The 16,641-nt window shown below is 37.3% G+C and overlaps 1 protein-coding gene across 4 annotated transcripts in view; it reads left to right on the forward strand.

Moving 5' to 3' along the window:
• Positions 1–16,641, forward strand: part of LOC126253107 (protein pigeon) — a 486,240-nt gene that overhangs the window by 328,571 nt on the left and 141,028 nt on the right. For all 4 annotated transcript variants that reach the window (XM_049954213.1, XM_049954212.1, XM_049954214.1 and 1 more), the window contains one exon: positions 1,249–1,574. In XM_049954213.1, coding sequence (XP_049810170.1) covers positions 1,249–1,574 — 326 coding nt within the window. The remainder of the gene's footprint in view (positions 1–1,248; positions 1,575–16,641) is intronic.

Consider the following 16,641-nt stretch of genomic DNA (forward strand, 5'->3'; position numbering starts at 1 on the left):
CAATGATGGCAGAAGCCTCACCCTAAGACTCACCATGCTTTTGTTCACTGCCAGATCTCTATTTGCAAGCACCTATGAATATCTGTGATGCTCTTGTTTTCTGCCAAAAGAAACTCAGTAACAGCCCTCTGCTTGGAATGCACCTCTGTTACAGACACCATTTTGAAGGTTACAATAATGCCACCACTTATCACTTTTGTGTGTACATCTCAAATTACAGTGCTGGGTGAACAGCTCTCCCTTACTTTGTAGCTCATAATAGTTACAACATTTTTTTGTGTATCCCTTTTAAATTAGAGGACAGCACATTAACTGCCTTACAGTTCCCAGAAGAAAACTTCATTTGTTCCATCATTTACATTCTTTCCAGCTATGAGGCTTCCAAGGCACCACCAAATGCAATGTCAAAGCATAACTGAATCTCCCCAGCATGTGGAATGTACAATGCTGTCACACCATGTCGACGTCCAGAGCTGGTGTCTTTTGCACCTCATGTGCACATACATTAAGCCAAAGCATGCGTAGTGGGATATTTCATGCTTAAAAACTACTTAGACTAAGTTTCCAGTTTTCACAAGCATCTTTCATTCTCCTAAGAGGCTAGAGGTGTAAGTAACTTGTTATTCTTTAAAATCCCATATTACACCTCATCAGCAGAGCTTCTGAGAGGTTTGAAGGTAGATATGAGCTACTAGCAGCTACTTGGGAAGAAAATCGTTGTGTAAGGCAAGGTTCCAGGTACAAGTTCAAGACAGCTGAGCATATGAATAATTGAACATTATTTGTTTGAGGTTAATGGTCTATAAAAGATAATAACAAAATAATCAACTCTCAGGAATATGTTGCATTTAATTTGGTAGGCATTCTGTCTGGTACATTTTGTACTCATGTGGGGAAGGGTGCTCATTTATTACTAGTTGCTTATTATAGAAATCACAACGGAGTATGTATTTATAGACACAAAAAGATATTCAAAGTTATGGAAGTGTTTTCTTGCAAACAAGTGAAATTTCCAAAGATTCAGTTACATGCTTTGTAATTGCTAACAACAGACCAACAGTTAAAGAGAAAGAGTGCATTAATTATTATACATGTCTCCATCTATGAAGTAACTATTTAAATAAAATGTAGAAAGAAAGAAAAAGCTACATTTTCTTACATGCACTTTATTTCTTTGTTAGGCTCAGTTTAATCAGTATACTACTTTGTTTAATACAAATTAATTGTGTCCTTTGATTTCCTTCACAGACCACCACATGCTGGTCTTTGCACCAGGGTTATTTGCACATCTTCTGGATATTGGACTTTCACATGAACCATGCTGCCATGTTTTGGCAGGGCCTGCATTGCCTGGGGTACCTGGGCATGTTGCACAGCTCGTCCCCTTGTTGCCACACTGTGAGAGTGCTATCACACTTGACTTACCCTCACTAGATTTAGTACCACTATCAATGCCACCTTCTCATCTCTTTGAAGCATTTAGGGATGCTACAGCTGCTGAATCAACTGATGACTGCCTAGCTATTTTGCACTACTTCCTTGTCCATGTTGGGGATTCAGATGCTGTTTCTCAGGTATTGTTCCAGTATTCTACATTTATTAACTTTTCATTGTATGATATTTTAAAAAAATGTGCAGAAATACCATTCACATAGTCTTTCCTTAGTAGCAGGCATGCCTTTTTGGTATATTTTGACACATATAGGTAAGCAAATTTCGATAATATAAGGATTCTGTGACACTAATTGGAATAAATTATAGTGAAATTATTCCCAAGCATGGAACTCGCTATCTTTTGTTGATAATTCAATGAATATCTTTCATGTTTTTATTTTCTAGTATCTATTATTAAAAAGGAACAAAAAGTAAAAATCACTTAATAGAAAAATATGGTGTACATTTTTGCAATACTAAGGTGATCTTTTCTGTTTGCTACTTAAAATTTATGTGCATATTAACCCCTTTAACAATTATTCCGAACTGCCTTGGTTTTGACAATTTGCTCACTGTATATTATCCCAAGTAAACTTTTGTGGCTCTTTATATTTTCCCTGGTTTTGAAGATTAACTTGTCTTATTGATTTTCAAAATTAACTTCCCCATATATAATTTTTGTTACTGAAAAAAATCGAAAGGTTTACACAAATGTCTATGAAGGACAGGCAAAATTCTTCCTGAAATAAAAGATTCAGTGAATGTTTAAAGTTATCAACTTGTTATAATGCTTCGTAAGTTTCATTGATGTTCATCTGCACTATTCTTCTTCAATTAATTAACAGGTTCTTCCAAAAATATGTAATGAATTAACATCACAGCACAGTAAAGTTTAACTGTTTGAAATTTATTGCTAGGCAATGATCAGCTTTTTGTTAATAACTTTGACTGTTAATGTCACACAAATTAGCAACTCAGTGACTAATAGTTGGCAATATGTCAGATAATGTGCTGTTTTTGTATATCACACAAAAAAAGTGTTCATGACATGCATATAAATGTGGAAAATAGCAGCCACAACAAGCAGACTAGAAAGGCAGTTGCAGCATCCAGAATGCAGTCGATGTTTTTAACGATGTGCTAATTGAATATTTAAATATCTTTTATACCAATTGAAGCTGGCCAATAGCCCAAAAGCCATATTGCTATAAATAAAAATACGTAAAATGTTGGTGGTTGCTGAATTTCTTAAAGCAAACTATTAGTGGGTTTGAATTTTGAATAGTGCATTGTTTTAGTAAACTGTAAATTTGGAATATTTTCTCAAAGAAATTTTTTCCACAAAAACTAATTATATTGGTATAATCTGTGATCTGAAAACTGTACATTGACAAATAAAGTTGAGTGAAATACAGCATGGATAAGAATTTAACAATTTCATGTACTCATCGTATACCTATTATGTTTGTCAAAGAAAACAGAAATAATTTTTAAAAAATATTTAACGAGTGGAATTGTGGCAAATGGCACTGGCCTTACTATGTTTCAAAAACAATAAGTGTCTGCAATAAAATGGCAAAGAGGGGCTGAATGTTATCAACTATTCATGGTAATGATGCAAGAGAGTTTACAGAGAGATGGAAAAATTATCAAGAAGTTTGGAGTGCTTGAATATAACCGCCCAATGATGAGGTGTGCATTGAGTAGATCAACGTAAGACAATGCAGCAGTACTACTTCACAAGTTGATGAGGAGGTAATTGGGAGATGTGGCTGGCAATATATTCTTAGTTGATTGGAGCACTGCATTAGGAAAGAGTTTGAAAAACAAAAAAAATTCAATATATGGGATCTGCAATTCAAGCAGATAAATAAAATGGAAAATACTATGAGTCAGAATAATGAAATATAGAATTTAATGAGACAAAATGTACATTCTCTGCGGCAAATGGTCAAAGCCAGTACTAACATTATAACAGTTGTTCAGCATCAAATGAGCAGAATATAATAGAACTGAAATTAATTACACAAACCAGAATACCCTATGTACAGTGATAGCAGAACCACAGAAGCCTTGAATACTTCACAAACTACTCCATCTAACAGAAGAAAAAAGTAAATATAACCATGAAAAGGGAACACACAATACGGATTGTTTAAGAATGAAATAAACATGATGTGCAAACAGTCAATAAATTATGTGTACAGGCTGTCGCTTCCATATAGGTTATTGTAATACTCCTTGACTAGATTTCAGTACAACTAGGGATATCTTCTTCAGAAGGAATGAAATCACATACTTAGTCTATGCTTGTCCAAATGTTTATTAGACTACCACATAAGCATTTGACGAAAATCAGTCAAGAACTCTCGAGTTTTTTGGCAACAGTGTTAAACAACACACTATGCAATCAAAAGTATCCGGACACCTGGCTGAAAATGACTTACAAGTTCATGGTGCACTCCATTGGTAATGCTGGAATTCAATATAGTGTTGGCCCACCCTTTGCTTTGATGACAGCTTCCTGTCTCACAGTCATATGTTCGATCAGGTTCTGGAAGGTTTCTTGGGGAATGGCAGCCCATTCTTCACGGAGTGATGCACTGAGGAGAGGTATCGATGTTGGTTGGTGAGGCATGGCACGAAGTCAGCATTCCAAAACACCCCTAAGGTGTTCTATAGGATTCAGAAGAGGACTCTTTGCAGGCCAGTCCAGTACAGGGATGTAATTGTCATGTAACCACTCCGCCACAGGCTGTACATTATGAGCAGGTGCTCGATCATGTTGAAAGGTGCAATTGCCATCTCCGGTTTGCTCTTCAACAGTAGGAAGCAAGAAGGTGTGTAAACATCAATGTAGGCCTGTGCTGTGATAGTGCCATGCAAAACAACAAGGGGTGGAAGCCCCCTCCACGAAAAACATGACCACACCATAACACCACCAACTCCGAATTTTACTTTTGGCACTACACACACCGGTAGATGACGTTCACCAGGCATTCGCCATACCCACACCCTGCTATCAGATTGCCACATTGTGTACTGTGATTCATCACTCCACATAACGTTTTTCCATTGTTCAGTCATCCAATGTTTATGCTCCTTAAACCAAGCGAGGCATCGTTTGGCATTTACTGGCGTGATGTGTGGCTTATGAGCAGCCACTCGACCATGAAATCCCCTTTTTATCACCTCCCGACTAACTGTCATTGTACTTAGAGTGGATCCTGAAGCAGTCTGGAATTCCTGTGTGATGGTCTGGATAGATGTCTGCCTATTACACATTATGACACCTCTTCAACTGTCAGCGGTCTCTGTCAGTCAGCAGATGAGGTCAGCCTGTACGCTTTTTTGCTGTACGTGTTGCTTCATGTTTCCACTTCACTATCACATTGGAAACAGTGGATCTAGGGATGTTTAGCAGTGTACAAATCTCATGTATAGACGTATGACATAAGTGACCCCCCATCAACTGACCATGTTTGAAGTCTGTGAGTTCTGCAGAGTGCCCCATTCTGATCTCTCATGATGTCTAATGAGTACTGAGGTTGCTGATATGGAGTACCTGGCAGCAGGTGGCAGCACAATGCACTTAATATAAAAAACATAGTTTTTTTTTCTTTTTTTTTTGGGGGGGGGGGGGGGTCCGGATACTTATGATTACATAGTTTAGCTCCTCTTTAGTAGTAGTATTGATTTGTTCCCCCTCCCCCCCACCTCCCAACCCCCTTCCTCCATCCCCCTCGTCCCCCTCTCCCCTCGCACAGCTCCATGTGTACCACATATATTGCACTTAGCTTTCCATTCTTAGTAACATTTGCACACTGTTTTGTCAGCAATATCTGTCTTGATTATTGCCCTGTCCTCCACCTTTAAGCTCTCAGGTTTTCAAATCTCATTCGATGCTGTTCCCAACAATCAGTCTTTCCTGCTCGTCCCATGTGGTAAGCCTCCTCTGATGCTGGATTCTGGGTGATTTTTCCATAACTCTCCCCCTCTCCTAAAACTCACCAGTCCTTATTTCTTCTCCTTCAACCCTTTTACCAGTAGGAGGATGCACTGGCTCCAAAAGATTGCACATTTCATTATCTTTTGTATGTGTGTTTTTCTGCCGGTGCTTGGTGAATAGATTTTTTTTTACTTAACCAGTTATATTTCCAAAAATTGACCATTTTTGTTGTATTCATAATCTGAAGCAAAGACGGTAAGAAAAAGAGCCACTTAAAAAAAGGTGAACTTTAGCTTTTTATAACTCTGGAAGTAAGAGCATGATAAACCTCAAAATTTTCCTATAATAACTTATCAACACCAGGTCGTATAATATAAAATTTCATTCTCCCACTGCTTTCCAGTAGTTTACAATTTAAGGGTATTTGATGATGTTCATAAAAAGATAATAAATGGATATTTTTAGCACACTTTTGCAAAAAGTATTTGTTGCAAACCCTCTTAAACAATTTTCATTAGAAAGACCAAGTCTCAGCCCACCAAAAAGCTTGTTTTGTTTTGCAGTGTGAGCATGTAAGTCCTTAAAAATAGTAACTGACTGGGTATGTTTCATCCATATTGAGCTGGTGCTCATATTAAACTGGATAGCTTTTATTATATTTTAAAATTGTTTAGTGTTCTGTAGGGAGGGTAATATCAAAAGTCTTGATGAATAGGAAGTAATCTGAATTCAGAATAACTTGAAACTACAAAGGAAGGTAACGTCTTTTGTTATAGTCATCATGGGAGATTTGCTGCTGTAATCAGGGCCATCCGCAGAAATTTTCTCGGGGGTGATACAAATGAGCTTTTCAATTACAAGACATGTTATGCCATGAGAACTAAATTTTATGGGTGGCACTGAAAACTTACTACGTCTCAGATAATTGATGATTATCTGGATTAGAGCTTTTTACTAATACACCAGAGTCTGGAAGTGGGGTAGGGGGTGGGGGGCAGGGGCAAGGGTAAGTGCCACCTATTGCTTTGTCTTGAAGATGCATGTTGCTGTAATAGCTACATAATCAAATTAGCTATAAACTTCAAAATTTAACTGTACATTACTGGAGGTCATGGTAGTGTAGTTGTTTCAGATCAGCTGCAACACACATCCTCTGGACTATCTTCAAGTTTCTATACCATTGTCACGTTGTGTAAATTTTGATGAAGTTCATAGCAGTCTGTCTGACATTTTTTGGAAAAGATTTCATGTTAATGAGGATTTTTAATGTGTCTTTCAATTTTTAAATGCTATTGGTGCGATAGGTTCATTTCAGTTTAAAGTGTAGGGCATTTTGTTTTTGCATAGTTCACGGTTTATATGGAACATATGTGTAGTGATGAAAAATTGTATCAATGTGTTGCTAGGGACCATGTTGGCTTGACCACTTTAGTTCCTTTTTAAGTGAGAAAACCAGCATCTCCATTGTCATAGGAACCATGCCTTATACCTGTGCAACAGCAGCCACAGGCAGGTTTCTTTACTACAAGTGCCAAGCCAGACAAGGGTTTCTTCCTACAGGATCACAAGCCTGTTAAGGGTTTGTTTTCACAGGGTTCCAAGTGTGATGAAACATTTCTTTAAGCATCCAGGCCAAAGCTAGAGATTTCTTTTAGGATCCTATGCTTAAGTTTACTTTAAACTACTTGAATTTTTTAGGGGTTTCATTAACTTGCTATTGAATATCAGGAGGAAAACTATACTATATTTTTGACAAAATCCATTATGATAATATCCACATCTACATATACACTTCGAAAACGATGCCATTTCCTACTGTACCAGATACTAGGGTTTTCTCCCATTCCATTCATGTATGTAGCATGGGAAGAATGGCTATTAAATGCCTCCATGCATGCTGTAACTAATCTAATTTTGTCCGCACAATCCCTATGGGAGCCGTACATGCAGTGTTGTAGCATATTTCTCGAGTCATTATTTAAAGTCATTTCCTGAAACTTTTATATGTAGCCTTTCTCAGGATAGTTTGCATCTGTCTTCATGTATCTGCCAATTCAGCATCCTTGTGACACTCCTCCACAGGTCAGAAAACCTGTGACCATTAATACTGCTGTTCTCTGTATGTGTTCAGTATCCCCTGTTAGCCTCATTTTGTAAGGATCCCACACACTTGAGCTATAGTCTAGGATAGGTCACATGTGTGATTTGTAAGCCATCTCATTTGTACATCGATTGTATTTCTGTAGTATTCTACCATTAAATTGAACTGCGCCATCTACTCCAATACACTGAACTCTGCCACCTACTTGGCCTACAACTGAGCCTGTCTGATCAATCCATTTCATATCTCTGCAAAGGGATTTGTACGAGATGGTGGGATCCCAACTTCGATTATTTGATATTGGTAGTAGTAGGATACAACTTTTTTTTCTTTGTGAAGTGTGGAGTTTTACATTTCTGGGCATCTAAAGCAAATTGGCAATCTTAGCACCACTTTGAAGTCTTACAAGATCTGACTGTATATTTGCAATGTGGGAAAAGACAGATTGCTTCTTACTGCAAAGAAGACATGTCAAGTTACAGACAGACACAATTAAAAGACATTTGATTGTGCCTGTCTGTAACTTGACGGTAAGTAGCAATCTGTCTTTTCCTACACTGTTGATATTCCTACCTGGAGTTTCCATTATTTGACTGAATATCTGAATATTTATGCAGCTTCTTTTAGAAAGTATTTCATTATAGATAATTGCATCATCTTCAAAAAAGTCTGAGGTTGGTGTTAATATCATCTGCAAGAGCATTAATATACAACATGAGCAGCAAGGGTCCCAACACACTTTCCTGGGACATACCCGAAGTTACTTCTACATCTGTCAATGACTATCCATCCAAGATAAATTGCTGCATCCTCCATACCAAGAAAATCCTCAGCCTAGTCACAAATTTTGCTGTTACCCCACATGACTGTACTTTTGCTAATAAGTGTAGTCATTGCACTGAGTAAAATACTTTTCAGAAATAGAGACTCACTGCATTCACCTGACTGGCTTGTTCGATTGTTTTCAGGATGTCGTGTGAGAAAAGTGGAGTTTGAGTTTCACATGATAGATTTTTTTTATCATGGATCACTTCTGCTACCCTTCTTGTAGAAGGGTGTGATCTGTACTTTCTTCCAACTACTGGACACAGTCTTTTGTTCAATTGATGTATGACAGATAATAGTTAACAGAGAAGCTAACTCAGCTGCAAAATCAGAATAGAATGTGGTAGACATTCCATCACACCCTGGAATGTTTAAATAGGTGAAATTGAAGCTTTATAAATGTTCGTGCGGAACATGTGCAAATGTTAACACAAAATTTCATCAAAATCCATGGTTATGAGATGTTTTTTCCAAAAGAAGACCACTTGACATGCAGTGACCCGTATAGTACATTGTTTTGGATGTATAATGAAATATTACTAATGTAGCATGCCAACAGGTATCTGCCTGACAGCAATTGTGTATGAATAAGACTGATTATACTGCTTTAGTGCTATGGCTAAAATAATGTCTTTCCATCTTCATGAACTCTTGGAGATGCCTTGCCATGTTATTTAGTTGTGATTCTGTCTTATGCATATGTTAACACAGGGCTCATTCAAAGAACTGTGGAAGTGTTCATTTAACCCTCACTGAACTGAGGATCCAGAATTTTGGTGGGTTGCAAAACACATGTCTGAAAAATTCAGTGTTTGGTGCTTGCACTGTAAAATTAACTACTTGCTCAGCATTATGGGCAAGCAGGCATCATCAAGACATACAAGTGGTGAGAAGCCTGCGATGCTCGCTATCAGGAAGGGGACAGTGCCTACATCCATGCTAATTTTTGCAAACAGCCACGGCCTCAATGCTACTGCATCAGACTAGATCCTGCAGTGGTGCCTACCACTACTGAATGTAGCCAACTGATCATAACTTCCAACAATTGTGACAATTTCCTTGCATCAGTAAGTGCACTGGGAAATAAAACTATCAGTTTCAGTGAAGAAAAGTGGTACTTCTAAGTAGTCTCCAGGTATTTTTAGTCAGCTATGGTGCAGGGAAGGAGTTCATCATGCTGTCTTGTACAGGAACTTCTGGGCGATAGCCAATGATGCTGGATAACATGCAGAAGGGTGCTGCGACAAAGAGAGAGATCTGTTTGCATCTGTTGGGTGCAGTGAGGCATCACTCCCATAGGGACATTGGTAACTTTGTTAATCTCTTACCAGATATGTTCCCAGACACTGTGATTACCTCCAAACTGTAACTTCAGAAGTCAAAAGTAAATTATGACATTATGTTCAGACTGAGGCCATTTTTCACTCAAAAACTACAGGATACTCATGATGCATATATCATGGGCACACTTGGGTTTGATGAGAGTTTGAATAAAGTAGCCATAAGCAGCAGATTTATCTGTTTGTACATTTCTGGGATAGTGCATTGGGCCAGATTTTGAGCAGGCACTTCACTTTATTGTTTTTGGGAAGAAATGCTATAAAAACTTTAGTTGAAGGATTTGAAGTAATTGCATCTCACTCTATGGTAAATCTGAAACAGAAAGGTGTCCATGGATGACCAACTGTTAATAAGGCATTTCTGAGAGAACTGAAGTAGCTGTAGGACTTTGGGACATGTGGCTTAGATCAAGTGATTTCTGATAGCTTTGCATAATCTATTTAAAGATGTTCCCTCTTGCTGATTTCACCGACATTGCAGACATCTCTGTTTTCCCAAAGAAGTTTACTGTCATTTAGTCGATGGAAAATAAAATGATAGCTGTCGAGGCTCAGTAAACATTAATGGCTGTTGAAAAGTATTTGACGGAAGTAGAAAGGATAAAGAAGGAGAGGAGGAGGTGAAACGAAACCATGTTTAGACCTAGAACTGGCAATTAATGCTGACTTTGTGAAGAGGAATTTAAGTGTAGCATTGATGCATCTGACTACCTTAGACTAATATTGTGGTCATGAGGCTGATGCTATTGCTCATGTGTTCCAGAATCTTTAAGTGTTCAGGTCAGTAAAGGAATTTCTCAAAGAATTTGATTGAGATCGTGATTTCATTGATCAATTCTGAATGATAGTCATTGGGGATGAGAGGGGACATGAAAATTTGAAGACATTTATAAGGCTTGTTTGCATTCTCTTCTATGTCAATGCCAGCCTTGAAGAAGTAGTTCTATCAGTAAATAATACCTGTCAGTGATTTCACTTAATGTTTATTAAAGAATCCTTACTTTATTTATTTATTTGTTTTTTATTTATTTGCTGTCCATATAACAAACAGTTTTCAGACATTGCCACAGCTAAGTTCACACATATATTGAGATACATTGTTGTACTAATTGTACTTCTTTTATCAATGAAAGGTAAATGGATAAATTGATACAAAAAGTGAAAATGTGGAGCTATCTGTTTTTGTTACACAAACAACCTTACAGCTATTCGCAGTATCACTTTCACAAGGAGACATTACAGTTTGAAATCTACTATTGAAAAACAGCAATTCTCTTTTTATAAATGCTTCAGTTTATTCTGTAAGGTGTTTAAATTGACTGTCTTAAGATCAGATGGTAGTCTGTTTTAAAAAATTGTTCCTATTGTATGTGGACTGCAGTGTGTAGCCTTTATATTAGCCATAAACCTGTGAAAGTTTTCCCTTCTCTGTGTCATGGAACAGTACATTGCTGTTCATTACATTATGTTCTGGATTTAGTTTCACAAACTTGATTCCCTGCAGGATGGACATAGAGCAGACGATGAGTATTTTATATTTTCTGAAAATTTGTGCAAACCTTTCTCTCTTTTTTTACCTTAGCTACCACTCTTATTGTCTTTGTTTCAGTCTAAAAAGCCTGTCTGTATAGACTGCTGGTGCCCCACAACCAATTTCAAGACCATGCTAAAGATACAGATGTCTCAGTTCAATATATGTTTGCCTGAAGGAATCATGGTCCAGGAAGATTAAGACCATTTTCAGTAAATGCACATTTGTACTGACTTCCTTACAAATATTACCTATATCTTCTTTACATGATAGGTGTTGAACCTCAATAATACCAAAAAAATTTTGTTTATTTGTATATAGAAGAGCCAGTGGAGGTGTAAATGGAGTAACATTTATGTTTATATTGTAGCTTAGCAGGAAAAGTGTTGTCACTATTATCTTTTTATTTACTAGTAGCTTATTTGCAATAAAGTAAATTGACAGGATATGTAATTAATTGATTTCAGTATTGGTGACAGAAGTTCCAAACAAGTCCTTTACTGTTCCTTCCATAATTGTTTTGTTTTTCTTTGTAAGTGTCTAAGTTTCACTTCTACATTTTAGAATAGGAGTAGCCATTACTTTCCAAAATTTTAACTTTATATCCTGTCCTGCCTTGCCACCCATTGTTCTGTGTATTGTGCTACATACCATTTGAAGCTTATTTACTTTATTAGTGACATCATTGCCATGTTCACTACTAATACTGAAGCCTAACAAATGAAAATATGGCACCTGTTCTATTGACTGTTTATACAGTACTATTTTGGAGTGAACTGGAAATTTCCCTTTGAAGCCCTTAACTTCAGTTTTTTTACTGAAATTCTGAGCTGGCTGATCTTCATATTTAATTTAGGTGACATATTGCAAACTTTCAGCCTGTTTTGTCTTTACTGGAGCTCTCTGTTCCTTAGTCCTCATATATATCTCTTTCCTATTGGTTTAAAATTGTTTTGCTTACTTTTCTGTCTTATGAATAATTATTTGGTCAATATCAAGAAGAAGAGTATTTATGTTTGTGTGTCCTATGTTAATCTCACACCTTGTTTAACTCCGGTTTCCAGTGTCTAAAAATGATGTCTAAATCAGGGTTTTTCCAAACTGTGTTCCTTAGAATACTGGTGTTCCATCAGAAGTGCTCCATGAAAATTATTAATAACTTGGCTTTTTTTACATTTCAACTATACTGATTATTTTTTAAAAGTTTTATTATGATTTCTGTGTCATTAGTTAGAATTTAAAATTGAAATAATCGCTGAACAAAACAAGTTTTCTCATTAAATAAACTTTATTAACAGGATTTTCTTTGTTTGAAAAACTTTATTAATCTTCAAAATAAACAAGGTGTTCCATCAGAGTACCTGGATTCTTGAAGTGTTCTATCAGAGTAAATGTTTGGGAAGTCCAGGTCCTAGTATATTTAGAATACAGTAAGTCAAAGGCTACACCCCCGTCTTGCTGATGTGAACCCTTTATTATCTGTGTTAAATACCTCGGTAATCCTTGTTTCTTCAATGATGTTCCAAGGTTGCTTCTGTTCACATTGTTGACAGCTTTTTCATTATCTGTGATATGATCTGAGTATTGAGGTTGCGTTCTTGTCATTTTTCAATTAAGTGTCATGCAATAGTAAATTCTCACTACAAAATCAACTCTTTCTAAAGTAATTTTGTTCCTCCATTAGGAGGTTATCAGAAATATTTCTCACCCTATTTTTAGTACTTCTTGTGTAGAGTTTGTAAGAAATATGTACTGTAATAGGCTTATACCTCTGTAGCTCTCACAGGCATTTCTTCCTCCCTTTTTGTAAAGTGACATCACCTCCACTGTCTTCCATGATTCAAGTACCATTCTTGTCTTGGAGCATTCATTTAAGATGTGTAAGAGCCTCAATTGTAACTACAATCATCATTTCCTTTTATGACTTCCAGTTCTGTCATGTTTAAATTGATAAGATGAAATATGCTTGCTATTGGGAGTTTACATGGTCCAGAGGGATGAAACAAATTTTTGCTGTATGTCAATTATAGTATTCATGGCCTTGTGTGATAAATTCTGTCTTCCTTGTCTGTTGTTCTCCATTACACATCCTACAGTTCTTGTCTTAGCATCTTTTTATCTTTTGTAAATGTCTTGTTTATACTAAGATTCATTAATTATCATTTTCTTTTAACCCTTCGGTTTAGCAGGTACAACATGGCTGACCTTTTCAGTCCATATTTTTAGAGATTTTTGTCTGTGATACTTTATTTTTATCCCATAAGGTTCATAAACAGAGTCCTTTAGATACATGGATGACTAAATTGGGAATTTTACCTTCTAAGTGGTATTTAAATCCTGGTTCTCCCACCAAGTAAACATTGTTCTTGTTTTCATTCACAAATCAGTTTTCTTCACTATGTTTTTGTAATTTAGTTACATGTAAATAGTGGTCCTAAGCAGATGCACAGCTTCTAAATGTCTGGTGTCTCTGATATGAGCCCATAACATTTACTTTTCATAATGTAATGTGTACTGATGCTGAACCTCTTACTAATGATGCCATGCTCCCTGAAAAGATGTTGGTAATTTTATAGTAGTTGTAGGTAGCAAATTCTCAAAGTATTTCTCAAATACTAATAACCATGTTTTTTCTAACAATTCCCACTCAACTGTTTGGGAGTAGATTGAGTGCAAGAGTTAAATATTTTGTACAACTGCTTGCAGAAAATGTAGCAAAGACTCCATTAATTTAGAGGAAGCCACTATCAGCTTTATGCCAAGTATATATGATAAATTCATTCAAACAGTTGTGGTCTATTAAACTCTGAAAGGAGTGCATTGCCTAGGAACCACACATCTGCTGCCTTTGGGAAATTGATAATAGGATTTTTTGGAATAGCTGCTAAGAAAGCACAATAGCATTTATTAATGCTGACAAAAGTTGGGACATTAGAAATAATGCTAGCTAGCATTTAGTCTCCGGCAACAACAACAGCAACAATGACAATAATAATAATAAAATATAAATTGGAGTATGTAGGGAAGCAGCCTACTCACGCCTTATAAAATTCACATCAGTCTTTCCATTGTGTGCCAGCCTAGTCCGCTGTAACTAGCTCTGACGTCATAAATGTTGCACAATACTTCAAAAATCAAGTAAATAACCTGAAACGTTTCTAGCATGTCAGGAGTAATACTAAATCAATATGTGTTGGATATCAGTTCAATAACTTTAACCATTTTCGAAATTTGGATGTTTTTCTGTAAAAATCATTGGCACAACAGAAAAGAGCTAGAAACTTAAAAATTTATATTTAGATTCCTTTTGCATAATAATTTAGTAGAAACAGTATTCTGGATCTCACAAATTAAAAATTTAGTTGAAATTCATGATTTTCTGGTTTTTGTCTTAGAAATTAAGGAAGCAAGATGGATTAAGTAGGCGAATAAATAAAGCTAGGATGTTTAAATTTAAGTAGAAGGGAGATCCGCTATAATCATAAAGATGTGAGAAGTTTCAACTGAATAACTATAAAACTATAGCGATAGCGTATCTCCAAAGGGCAAGTTCAGAGTTCATCTACTGCGTGTAGTGTAATTAAATTAATTCTCTCGCCCAAAATATTTGACTTAGCCACGTCAGACTTTTATTATGATTACTTACCTGTGTGCTGATTGCACATTTAAATTGAGAGCTTCATCGGCCATCAGCAAAGGAAGCAATGATTTATTTGATAACTTAAAGTGGTGCATTACTAGCCCAGCGGCTAGTTGGGAGAGCGCATTTGATCAGGCGTTCCCTTAGCCGTCCGCACCACGACTTTATATGTAAGAATGCTGCGCGAGAGAAAAAGGCCCCAGTTCTCTCCAGACGCTGATTAGCGCACCACCTGTGCCGGGAGTCACATCGGATCGGTATCATTGCTATAAACAGCCTCGGATGCCGTAATAAGTTACTCGGGATATGTGTAACCATGAAATCGTTTTCGAGTGAAGTGTTAATTCTGTGATGACTTTAATGATCTATCTTCAGTTTGCGTATGTCATATTTTTCACGTGCCGCTGCAGGACAGACATTCTACCAAATTTTGAAACAAAACCCTTATTCATGAATTTTTAACAACATTACTATGAAAAGGATAGATTGCTACTCGCCTTATAGTGAGGAGAGCTCGAGTCACAGATAGACACAATGAAAATTCTGCTATACACTTATGCTTCCAGCCAAAAGGCCTTCTTCTAAAATAGAAAATGCACTCACATGCACATAAGCACAATTCACACTTGACCACTGTCTCTGCCCACTGTGGCCAGACTGCAGACTGCAACTATGTATGATTGGCGCAGCAGTCTGACATGTATGGTGGGGCTAAGGAGGAGGTTTGAGGTGGGGAGGGTGATGGATAGCAGGGTGGGGTAGGGTGTAGTGCTGATTGTGTGTGCATACAGGGACATGGTGGGGACAAGTAGGGCTGCTAGGTGCATAATGTTTGGCAGCAAATTGAGCAGCTGGGTAGTCCAACTGTATGTCGGCACAGTTTGTTGGCACAAATTGTTGGTGGCCATTCATGCAGACAGGCAGCTCGTTGGTTGTTGTGCGTGTAGAAAGCAGCGCAGTGGTGGCAGCTTAGTTTGTAGTTCACATTGCTGCTTTCACAGCAAAGGCAGGGCTACCTGTGAAAGCAGCCACGTGATTGACAAACTAAGCTGCAGCCACTGTGCTGCTTTCTACATAGGCATGACAACTAACAAGGTGTCTGTTATCATAAATGGCCACCGACAAGCTATGCCCAAGAGGCAGGTGGACCACCCAGTTGCTGAACATGCTGCCCAACATAGTGTGCTTTACTTCAGTGACTATTTCACAGCCAGCACCATCTAGAGTTCACAACCTTCTATTCCACCAACACTTTCACTAGGTTTTTTCCATTTTCTACTTATCTCTTTCTCCATTCATCCCCCAACCACCTGACTGCACATAGCAGCCTACCTTTTTCCCAGAATGCTCCAGTATCGTTCTACAAGCAGCACTACACCTTTCCCCACCCCTACCCTTCTCCCTTCTATCCCTCCCCTTCCCCGCAGCATGCCTCCACCATACCCCCACCACTCAAGCCAGATTACTGATACCATCAGGTGCATTGGCAGTTCCCAATCCAGCCACAGCAGTCAAGAGACAATGGTTGTGTGTGTGAGTTGTGCTACTGTGACTCTGTGTGTGTGTGTGTGTGTGTTTGTGTTTTCTGTTTCACACTTAGCAACATGATATTGGGTGTTTCTGGTTTGTGCACATCTTCATTCAAATGTGATAGTAAATCACTTCTCCAAAATTTGTCTTGCACCTCTTTTGTCTTGTATTTATATGATAAATAACTATCATTTAATAGTTAAAAATACTTATCTATAATGGTGTAATAAAGCTTCACATCACTGCAGATTCTATTACTTTGCATGGTTTTATATTTTTTATTTGACTTAA

This window comes from Schistocerca nitens, chromosome 4 (genome assembly GCF_023898315.1).
Source record: "Schistocerca nitens isolate TAMUIC-IGC-003100 chromosome 4, iqSchNite1.1, whole genome shotgun sequence".
NCBI classification, from domain to species: domain Eukaryota; kingdom Metazoa; phylum Arthropoda; class Insecta; order Orthoptera; family Acrididae; genus Schistocerca; species Schistocerca nitens.